Below are 11,360 nucleotides of genomic sequence, written 5' to 3'. Positions count from 1 at the left end.
AAATACTGAATTTTCATTCAATTCTTGTTTTGCACATAAACTTTGAACTGTGGCGTGACTTTTGATTTTATCTGATTTTGCTACTAATATATAATATGGCGTGCCAATTTTGACGTGACGTATTTATTCTTGGGTGACAATTAGTTGGCAAAATAATATTTTTTATTTAATTTCTTATCAATAAAAAAAGAACACAAAGCGAATAACTCAAATTGTCAATAATTTAATATATCAAATCAAATAATAGTATTTTTTTTAGTTGAATAAATTCAATAATAGTAAGGGGATTCTTCGAATTTAGGTGTTTCAGTCAAAGAATATTTTAATTATCAATAACTTAATATATAACAAATTTATTTAGCTAAGTAATAAAGTTTATTAAATTTTCATTATCTAAAGATTAATTTTTTTTTATAAACTATATATATTTATACTATTTGAATGACTTCAATTTTATATATTACAGTAATCAGTTGTTAATAGTGAACTAGAAAAAAATTGATTTAAATTTGAGAATTAAAAAAAATACTATTATTTGATTTGATATATTAAATTATTGATAATATAGGTTATTTGCTTTGTGTTCTTTTTTTTAATTATTAATAAGAAATTAACAATAGATACGTCACGTCAAATATTGACACGTCATATTAGCTTGATATTTAACCGAAATTTGAATTAGTAGCAAAATCAGATAAAATCTAAAATTTAGTAATTATCACGCTGCATTGCCTCTACCCTACTAATTGCCATTGAAATTCAACAATTATAAGCAGTAAATCATTTACAAATGCCTCGAATTCAAGCTCAATTCTCTCCCATGACTTCATCCATCGACAACCTTTGACCGTCTCACTCAACAAAATTTAGATGATTATTCCAAAAGTACAATCACGACTGGTTTTTAAAGTTTTTATTCAAAATGACAAAATTTGGTTGTATATATATATAATCTAGTTAGAAAAAAATCCAATATGTACTCTTCTTGCAATTGTTACATCATTCTCAAATACAAAACGTGTATAAATCTTTCAAAAATCCGAGTACACACTTCACACACGGTTTTGTTTATTTAAAAGGAAAACAAAAAAAGTAGAAAAAAAAAAGTCGCTCCACTCCAGCCAAAGGAATTGCATAGAACGTCAACTTATTTCAATTTTCAATTCTTTTTAAGTATTTATTCCTCTTTCCAAACGTCAAGTTTTATTCCTCCTCCACCTCCGCCGTCGCCGCCGCCTCCCGCCGCCGCCATGGGCCTCTCCTGGAGCAAAAGGCGCCGCCACGAGAATCAGCAAGCCCCACCCCCACCACTACCACTTCCCCCACCCCCTCCCACCTTCTCCTCGTCAAACCCCCCTCCGCCACCAACTCCACCGCCCCCACAACAACCATCGCCGCCCCCGGCCCCGCCCCCCAGCAGCTGCAATCCAGCCACAACCAGCTATGCTTTCGCGGCCAACGCCCCTCATTCAGCCGCCCCCTATCCCGCGCTTCTTCCGCCCCCTTACGCCCCTCCCCCGCCGCCGCCTTACAACTACAGCTACAACTTCTCCGGCTACTACTCGAGGCCCGTCCATATGATGGGCCACCACAACTACCGCCCCTATTACGTCCCCCAGATCAGCGGCTGGGGCCCCTCCGCCGCACCCCTCCCGCAACTGCCGCCTCTGCAGCCCGCTCCCTATGTGGATCACCAGAGCGCCAAGAAGGTCAAAAACGATGTCAATGTTCACAAAGACACCATTAGGCTTCAATTGGATGATCTCTCTCCTGATTGCCACTTGGTTACCTTCACTTTTGATGCCTTGGTTGATGGAAGGTAGATTCCAATTTCCGGTTTTTGAGTTCGGAATTCGTCTTGATGTTGATTTGCCCTTTGCTTTGATAAGATTTTTTCCTCTTTAGTCGGTTTTGGGGATCCGATCTACATTGATCGGCCTAATTGAATTGTGTAGATTACTGATAAAACAGACTAAGAAGTTGATCACTTGTAGTTGTTGGCAGCTAAGAGTTAAATCTTTCTGATTGGCTTAAGCTTATCACTGCAAATATTTGATCATCAATTGGAACGATATAGGATTCTGCACACTTTTAGGTTGTGTAACTATAGTGGATGCCTTCTTTATGCAGACCGCGTATATGTCATTTGTTTCTATTTGCATTTCTATATTAGCTTAAGACTGTTTGCGAAAATCGGCTCAATTGCTTCATTTTTTCTCTCTGTCCCAAAAGGTAATTTCCTGCATGAATTTGACTACGTATCATGTCATTTCCATTTGGAGTTGAAGGTAGAATTTTGCAATACCAACGGAGTTGCATTGCTGTCTGATGTAACTGGAGATTTAACTAGAATTCGTTGCTGTTCCTGAACCGTTAATAAATGAATAGCAGACATAGCTTGAATTAGCTTCACATGAAAAGTTTCTTAGGTTAGAGGTGTGTGTGTCTCAGCATCTACATAGATTCTCCCTTAAACATGGGGGAACTTAGTCACCTTCTCTCCATGAAAAGTTCAACTTCCCAATCTCTGATTGAACTTGTTTTTCCATAAGACAATCAAATGAGTCTTTGATGATCTATCTATAACATCTTAGGATCTGATTCTTTTGCTTAAAAAGGTTAACTATAATGAAATTGAGTGGATTCTTAGTTCCTTATAAAACAAACAATAGTGTGGAGAATGAGTATTAAGTGATTCTTTAATCTAATGTTACACTTTTTACTGCAGAATTACTATCTTCTATTTTGCCAAGGAGGGAGAGAACTGTAAATTCTCTCCAGTTTATCCAGAGATCGTGCCAGTTAAAATCCCATTTCAGAAAGGACTAGGACAGAAATTCTGCCAACCTTCTGGAACTGGCGTGGACTTAGGCTTCTTTGATACCGATGACCTGTCAAAGCCTGTTCCAGAAGAAGATATCTACCCTCTTGTAATTATAGCAGAGTCATGTCAAGCATCGACACCTGTGGATGAGGGTTCAAAAGATGAAGTGCTAAATGCATCTCCTCATGCTCAGATCACTCAGGCTGTCTTACAAAAGAAGGGTGACGGGAGTTTTCAAGCGAAAGTGATAAAGCAGATTTTGGCAATTGATGGCGCACGCTATGAGTTGCGTGAGATTTTTGGGATAAGTGATTCAGGTGAAGCTTCAATCAGCAACGTGGAATCGGGAAAAGAATGTATCATTTGTTTGACTGAGGACAAGAACACGGCTGTCTTGCCCTGTAGGCACATGGTAATTTCCTTAACTTCAACCACTTTGTGGCTGTTCATGGATAGTGGATATGCATATAATAGGAACAGTGTTATTGCGCAATGAAACGAGTAAATGAACTTGTGGGTGCTGAAAATTCGTCCCACATTAGTTTGATCTAGTTTAAGTCAGAATCAAAAGAATTGTTTTTCATTGTTTTCCACCTTGTCTACTATCTGGGAATCTTGTTCAAAATATGCTGATCATTGAAACCATTCCTTACCAACTAGAGATTCTTCAAATGAATTAACCAAGCTGGAAAACCTCCAAGAATCATTGTTGCCCGCCCATGTAGAAAAAAAACCAAAAAGAATGTTTTTTAAGTATTAAATCCTGGTTGCAAGTTGCAACAATGAAACCTTTACTGGTGTCATCTGTTGTTGTCTATATCGTGTGTGCATAATGCTTGTGTTATCTATCGCTCTCCCATTAAATCCACTTTTACTGTTTTGCAGTGTTTGTGCAGCGACTGCGCCAAAGAGTTGAGGGTCCAATCAAACAAGTGTCCCGTATGCCGGCAGCCCATCCAGGAGCTTCTGGAGATCAAGGTCGATGAAGGTAAGCATTCCGTGAGTGCTTCTTCATTCGTTAATATGTAGGGGTGGTTTTTCGAGTCGTTGATTCATGAACTTGTTTGCATCTTTAAAAACCAGAGGGCTAATAGCTTGCCATGGCATCAACCACCAGCTTCTGTATGAATGGTAACTATACACAAATTTTACTTGTAAGAATATGATCACTTCTCATCAGGATCTGTACAGTCCATACCAAATCTTTTCTTTCTTTCTTTTTCTTATTTACAGTGTTTTATATACTTCACTAAAGCTTGTATATTTTATTTTGCTATAATTGATTTTGATTTATGATTAATGCAAAGTGTTAAGGGATTTTTTTGATTGGATTTGTGCTTGATTTTGCAACTCTTGTAGATTTTGCTTGACCTTAAATGTATTTTTAGAATGAAGTTCAAACTAGTCTCTCCATCTTTGAATAAATGTTGATAGGGGATATATACAAAGATAGCTTAGTTATCTTGGCTTAACTATATGTATGGTCTTTATTTCACTATTTAGCCGAGCTTAGGTATCCGACTGGGATGGCGTTGAACAGTAGCATAGATTAACATTAAGCAATAGATGATTTTTTTTTTAGTTTGTGGTTAAAATGGTAATTTACTAATTTAGTCTAGAGTTATATTTTATCTACCAAACAAGAATATTAATGGGTTATTTGCGTGTAAATACATAAACTTTCAGCATTTTCTAGTTTTTCCCACGAATTTTATTTTTTGAATCTAAATACACCAACTTAGTGTTTTTCTAATTTTTCCCATGAATTTTATTTTTTCTCAAATTAATGTTGAAGTGGCCGCCGAAACTGCTGAAATTTGCTGACGTGGAATGGCCGCCCTCGGACTACGAACAACACTGTCGAGTTGGGTTTATCGAAGTCTAATTCTACCCTCAATTAGAGACATAAATTAGAAAGTGGAGAGAATTGACCAAAATTAACAGAGAATAACAGCGAGAATTGATAGAATAATGTGTTTTTTCCTTCTTCTTTTTTTGAATAATTTGTGTTGTTTACGTAGAGAATGAGATGAATTCTATCACTTTATTTTTTTAAAGGGTTTTTGTTGTTTCACGCAGTGGGTAGAGAGAATGGCAGCGAAAATTGATAGAATAATACATTTTAATTTGATCGGAATATTTCGTCATGAGAAAAATAAAAAAAATACTAAGTTCATGTATTTAGATTCAAAAAATAAAGTTCGTGTATTTACACGCAAATAGCCTAATATTAATTATCTTAAAATTATCTTATTTACCAAACACATATAAACAATAATAATCTCACTCAATCCATATTATTTTAGATCAATCCACATTATTTTATCTAAGTTTTACCTATCATGCTTTATCTCAAATTAGTTACATATAACCGTAATTGTTAAAATAATATGTGAAACCAAATCGAAATACTATTAAAATGCGATTCGAATTTTTAGTTTAATTCGGTTTTTATTTTTCAAAAAATTAACTTTTCCATTTGGTTCAATTTGTTTTTTTTTTTTTTTTTTAATTGAACAAAATCTATATTCTGTATAAAGAAGCAGTTCAACGTAACAAATTCCCGACAAAAAATTTTGACAGTATTTTTTACAATTCACATTCAAATAAACATGGAGTTCTAAAAAAATAAAACAAAACATGGTGTTGACCATCGCAAATTTGATTCAACGTCTTTTTATTTAGGCATAAAAATTTGATTCAACGTCTTTAAATGAACAAGACAACAATCAACAATTTGTTCAAGTCTTAGATCTCATGTTTTTTCAATTAAAAAATGCTCGATCTTCACATTATTTAACATATTTCCACTGCTATTTATAATCCAGAAACAAATACTAGTATTACAATAAAAGGCAAAAAAAAAATGAAGTATAGCTCAATCACCTAACAATTCAATCGAGACGTGCGTCTTCTCTGCCTTCCCGCAACATCTGTACGATGAAATCATGAGCGAAGGCGGCTCGATCGCCGGCGACGGAAGCCGTTAGATCGTTAATCCAGCAAGTGGGGGTTACCGGATCTTTCTTATTCTCTCTGCTGCTGCTCTCCTTGACGCACAAAGAAAAGAACGCATAATGAAGAAGAAGAAGCTGTAGCGGCGCTGGATTCAGCTCACATACCCCTCTCTCTCTCTCTCTAAAAAGTGAGCTCAAATAAACTGTCTGCCTCTCTCTCTAGTTTCGCTGAAAGATTTCTCATACAAACACGCATGTTTTGGTGCGCTTGTGCGTTCTTGACTTTGGGGGTTTCTTGGAGTGGGGAAGTGGAATTCATTCATATTGATGCTCGAAAGAGCTAAAAAAGGAAAAAAAAAACAAACAAACATTGTATAAGTTTTTAACTTCAATTACGAGGATTTAACGGATTGCGAGTTGAAATCATTGCTTCTGTAAGTGTATAATTCGCATTCGTGTGAGTAATCGAGTTTTTAAGCCTTACGCGCGCGCTGTGTGTGTGAGTTCTTGCCCCCTCTCGTGCTGTGTGTCGTGAACCCTAGGTAATATCGCTTCATTCTTGGCTTTAGATCGAGTCTTTTCTTTGAAAATTAGGGTTGGATCGAGTTTTTGCTGTTTGTTCGTTTTCTGTTACGCTAATTTTCGCCAATTTCTGAATTTCTTGTTTAGTATTTTGTTTGTTGATGCATTTAATTTAATTATCCTTTTTTCTAAAGTAAGAATAAGTCTCTAAAAGATTTGTTTAAAAGGGTTTGGCTTATACTTGCATGTTTTTTTTTGCTTACATGTAGCAGACGAATCTGATTCTACTGTTGAAAGACTGCAACTTGGAGAGAAGCCAAAAGTAAAACAATGGATGATGATCGACTGAGTGAGTTACCTGACTCGTTAATCCTCTCCATTCGACAACCCTTCTCTCCAAACGAGTCTTCACTTTGGCTGTTGAATCTTGAAAGTTTATTTCTGGGGCTCTTGCACAATGGAAAGGTGCCATATTCTTCCCCTCTGATCCCATCTTCTGATATTGATTCGTGGCCCAAAAACAAGTGGAAAAGCTAGCTTTTGGTTTCGGATATAAAATTCATGGTGCACACTACTTGGTTCCACAGTGTTTGTATTCATGCTCATCAATCACAGAATTAAACCTACGCAATTGCTCGTTGAAATTCGAGAGGAATGTGCAGTGGAATCAACTCAAGAGTTTATCAATTAAATGTTTGGAAAAGTTGGTTTTTCCGTGTGTTTACGAATTACTGAAAACTTCAATATCCGATCTACTAGCTTGAAGATTCTCAAAATGGTCTGGTGTATTGTGAAGGCAGAGGGAGAGCTGAGAAATCTATTGAAGTTAAAAATTTCAGGTCGTGTTTGTGGTAGTTGTTTGCTATATGTCCCTTCTTTGACTACTGCAACTCTTTCTTACTTTATGACTCGTGTGGACGTGTCTCGTGAGAAAATGTTGCATCAAGTTTTTTGAAGCATCCGTTATGTTGAGAATGTGTCGTTCCCAGATTGGAGCTTTCAGGTTTCATTTCTTATTGCTTTATGATTTATAGTATAGTAAATTTCTAGGTGGTGGATGTCATTTGCGGAATTTGATTTGATCTCAATCTCATGTTGCTACTTGCAGTTTCTTCAATTCCCGAATGCTGAGTTCTGCGTTTCCGACTGATGTTCTTGACATGTTGAAGAATTTAATTGTTGATAAGGTTTCTCTTTACCACTTGAGAGTCCAACATTCTCTAACTCGTTTTAGGTTTCATATCTTTTGCTGTTCTAAGTCATTCTACTAATTCGATTTTTGGGTTTCTTTCTTTTTTGCAGAATGGTTGTATGCCTATCAAAGTGGCGTACGAGATTATTTCCCTTAGTCCCTCTCTGCTACATCTAAAGACAGCTCAATATCTTCATTGGTAAAATTTCTATTGGAAAACGCCCACGTGCATCAAAAGATGGTGCTTCAACAACTTGGCGAGGAATATAATCAGCAGTTGGAATTTTGAACCAAGCTTGTGTTTTGATTATTGATGTCAATTTGGGCAATCGATTTATGGTACAATGAGTAGTGTTTTGTAATTATAGTTATAGTGAGATATTTTTAAAAAAATGCTCAAACAATAGGCTAAAACTAAAATGGCTAAAAATTGATATTTAATATTACTAAAATAATAAGATATAATTATTCAATAACCAATGTATTTATCTTTTTCAAAATATATTTTAATGATAGATATTGATTAAATATATTACAATAATTATTAATATCCGAACCAAGATAAAAGACTTTCTTGGAGAAAGTGCTAATCTTTTATTAGGGGTGAGCAAACTCAAACCGAACCCGCTAAATCGACCCGGAGCGACGGGTTCAGTCCGTATCGAACTGAACCAATATGTATAAGCGGTCTGGTCTGGGTCTATTTTTTAGGACCGAAATTTTTTTGGGTCGATCTGGGTCTGAACTCGATCGAACCCGCCGAACTTGGACCAACCTATACATTTTATAAAATAATAATTTAATTTATATATTTATAATAATATTAACAAATATATTAATTTTCACCTAAATTCTAAATTTCTGATCTAATATATATATTTTTAATTATCCTTCAAAGTAAATAAGTATAAATTACAATCTTCAAAATATAATATTTAATTACCTAATTAAAAATAAAATATAATGTTTATAATTAACTTGTTTTGCTTGGATTATTATGTAATGGATTGATTTTAACATATATATATATATATATATATATATATATATATATATTTTTGCGATTTAGGATTGAGAATATTTGAGGCTACTATAGGTGTTCGTATGGAATTTCTTTAATTTTAAATCTCAAAATTAAGTGTGAAAAAAAAAACATTTCGGCGGGTCGGACCCGAACCGAACCAGACCCAATGTTCGGGTTCGGTCCGGTCCCGGGCCGGTCTTCTTTGAAAATTCGGCCTGGATCGATCCAACTCTTAAAAAAATTCGGACCATCAAACCCGACAGGTCGGTCCGAGTCGATCCGGGTCTGACCCGCTGCTCACCCCTATCTTTTATCTTCTCTCTGCACTCTCCTAAAGCATATTTTACCCGTTGATAGTAGGGTTTTTGCTTTTTCTCTTGATCGAAAACTAATATGACTCGTGCGCAGCACAGAGAATATTGAATGTTGTGTAATTTTAATATTTTATTAATAAATATAAAGATTTTTGTATCTATTATTTTTATTAAATAATACTTCATTCGTCCACGAAATGTGTACCCATTTGGGGTGGCACGAGTTTTAAGAAATTGATTAAGTGTGTGAGTGGAATAAAGAGCCTACGTTTTATTGTGAGTGAGTTGTGTGGAGTACATTTATCAAAAAAGGAAATGAGTACTCATTTGGTGGACAGACCAAAAAGGAAATATGATTACTTACTTTGTAGACGGAGGGAGTAATAAAATATGAAAATTTTAGAAATATAAATGCAAAGAAATGTTCTATTGAGAATTCTAAATATTGTGAAAATGAATATTGACATTGAATAAGTCAATAAATTATACGAATAAATCAAGGGATATTTGCCGTAAAATGCGCGAACTCTCAACAAATTCTAATTTTTCTCATGATCTTTAAAATTTGAAAAAAAAATACCACATTTTGATTTTTTTATTTTTTTCTAATCAATTTTTTTTAATTAGAGCAATGTACATTATTAATGTTAATTATACGATTCATAACTCTAAAATTAAATTCATATTTTGTAATAATAATAATAATAATTAATAACATAAAGTATGATTCATAATTATAATAATTACATTATTACTTGCTTAAAATAAGTGATTAATTAATTAATCGATTAAATAATAATAATAATAATAATAATAATAATAATAATAATAATAATAATAATAATAATAATAATAATAATAATAATAATAATAATAATAATAATTCACAATGCAAAATACACGAATCCTAAGAATGAGGAAAAAGAATACCTAACAAAAGTTAAGGAATAAGAATCCTGAAAAGTTGCACTACTTTTCTTTCTTTTCAGAATTTCTTTTTACTTTTCCTATTTGATAAAAATTTAAATATAGAAATTGAATATTTTGAAATCAGATTATTTTTCCATGACAGAATCCATGTTAAACAAAGAACCCTAGGGTTTTCTGCTTTATTCACTTATGTGGATTCAAGCTCATCTTAACTCTTTCCAAGGGGTTTTCTAAAAAAAAAAAAAGCTTCTTCATTTGCCTTTCTTAGCATTTAATTTGATTTTCGTGTGTGGGGTTTTCAAATTAACATCTTTTACACTAAATTAATTTCATTAATAAGTTTTGCATGATTTTTATCCGGTCGTCACGAGTCTTGACACGACATTCCCAAGTCCCACAATTTAGCTTGTCTAGCAAAAAATACTGTTCAAACCCTTCAAAAAAAAAAAAAAAAAAACAATAGTACTCCCTCCGTCCCACTTGAAATGTCCTGTTTTTCCTTTTTGGGTTGTCCCACTTCAAATGTCCTATTTTTTTTATAGGAAAAAATAAGAGATAATAAGTGTCTAATTAACTTACTAATTTAGTCTTAATTTAAACCTTAATCTCTCTTTGTCAAGCCCAATTTATTTCAGCGCAAATAAGGAAATGAATCTCACTCTCTCCCAACCCTAAATCAACGGCATCTCCTCTCTCTGACAATGCGCCACCCTCTATTCTCTTACCCTCCGTTCGCGGCCCTCTGTTCTCTCACACTCTGTTCGTGCCGCCCTTCATTCTCTCACCGACGGTTCACGCCGCCCTCTGTTCACCATCATGCACGGAAGTTCTCTGAACCCTAACCTATCGGATTCAGTCAGATCGTCGGAGGTTACATCGGATTAGTCAGATCGCCCTCTACTCACCATCACGCATAGGGATGGCAATGGATCCTGGACCCGGTCCAGATCCGTGGATCCAGATCCGATTTTACGGATCTGGATCTCAATTTTTTGGATCCGCGGATCTGGATCCGGATCTGGATCTCATTTTTTAAAACGGATCTGGATCTGGATCTTGAAATTTGAGATCCGGATCCGACCCGTGGATCCGATTTTATTTAAAATATATTATTTATTTTTTATATTTATTTTATTAATAATATTATATATATTAAAAAATAAAAATAATAGAAAAATTAGAATAACTTTCCAAACCCTAGTTTCTAATACTAATTTCCCCTTTCTCGGTTCCTCTCCCTCCCTCACTCGCTCGCCGCCTCAATCACCCCCATCTCCCTATCGGCCTCTCCAGTTCGTCGATCGTCGCCTCACTCCCATGTCCGGTCTCCCTCTCCAGCAGCAGCACACGCCCTGACGCCCATCCTCTTCCAGTTCGTTGTTCGCCCGCCGCCCCTCTTTCTATTTTTCAGCCCGCCGCCACCTTCTCGGACCACTCCAGCTCGCCGGCCACCTTCTCGGACTTCTCGGAGCACTCCAGTTCGGCCGCCATCTATGACTCTGTGTACGACTCTGCGTGCTGTGGGCTGCAGTTCGTCGGCGGTCGGCCTCACCCTGCCGGCCTCCCTCTCAGTTCACCGGCGAAGGCGGAGTTACAG

At 35.5% G+C, this 11,360-nt stretch overlaps 1 protein-coding gene across 4 annotated transcripts; it reads left to right on the top strand.

Moving 5' to 3' along the window:
• Nucleotides 1–1,043: 1,043 nt before the first annotated feature.
• Nucleotides 1,044–7,269, top strand: LOC130996935 (probable E3 ubiquitin-protein ligase LUL4). Of its 4 annotated transcripts, XR_009092885.1 has the most exons (5): nt 1,108–1,819; nt 2,729–3,236; nt 3,710–3,812; nt 4,620–5,969; nt 6,576–7,269. XR_009092885.1 is itself a non-coding variant. In XM_057922215.1 (4 exons), the coding sequence occupies exons 1-4, from the start codon at nt 1,251–1,253 to the stop codon at nt 6,650–6,652; spliced, it is 1,260 nt and encodes a 419-aa protein (XP_057778198.1). In that variant the 5' UTR covers nt 1,044–1,250; the 3' UTR covers nt 6,653–7,269. The 4 variants fall into 4 exon arrangements, 3 of the variants coding, with proteins under 3 accessions (XP_057778198.1, XP_057778200.1, XP_057778199.1); XM_057922215.1 differs by lacking the exon at nt 4,620–5,969 and having other exon boundaries at nt 1,044–1,819; nt 6,573–7,269; XM_057922217.1 differs by lacking the exons at nt 4,620–5,969; nt 6,576–7,269 and adding an exon at nt 3,908–4,150 and having other exon boundaries at nt 1,044–1,819.
• Nucleotides 7,270–11,360: the final 4,091 nt, after the last annotated feature.

Source organism: Salvia miltiorrhiza, chromosome 8 (genome assembly GCF_028751815.1).
Source record: "Salvia miltiorrhiza cultivar Shanhuang (shh) chromosome 8, IMPLAD_Smil_shh, whole genome shotgun sequence".
Lineage (NCBI taxonomy): Eukaryota > Viridiplantae > Streptophyta > Magnoliopsida > Lamiales > Lamiaceae > Salvia > Salvia miltiorrhiza.
This window is presented reverse-complemented; position numbering and strand designations above follow the sequence as displayed.

Bases quoted from the DNA above. Each gene is read 5' to 3' on its own strand.
- LOC130996935 (XM_057922215.1), top strand. From the start codon at position 1,251: ATGGGCCTCTCCTGGAGCAAAAGGCGCCGCCACGAGAATCAGCAAGCC. The intron at 1,820-2,728 runs GTAGATTCCAAT...TTTTTACTGCAG, and splicing joins GATGCCTTGGTTGATGGAAG to AATTACTATCTTCTATTTTG. The intron at 3,237-3,709 runs GTAATTTCCTTA...ACTGTTTTGCAG, and splicing joins TCTTGCCCTGTAGGCACATG to TGTTTGTGCAGCGACTGCGC.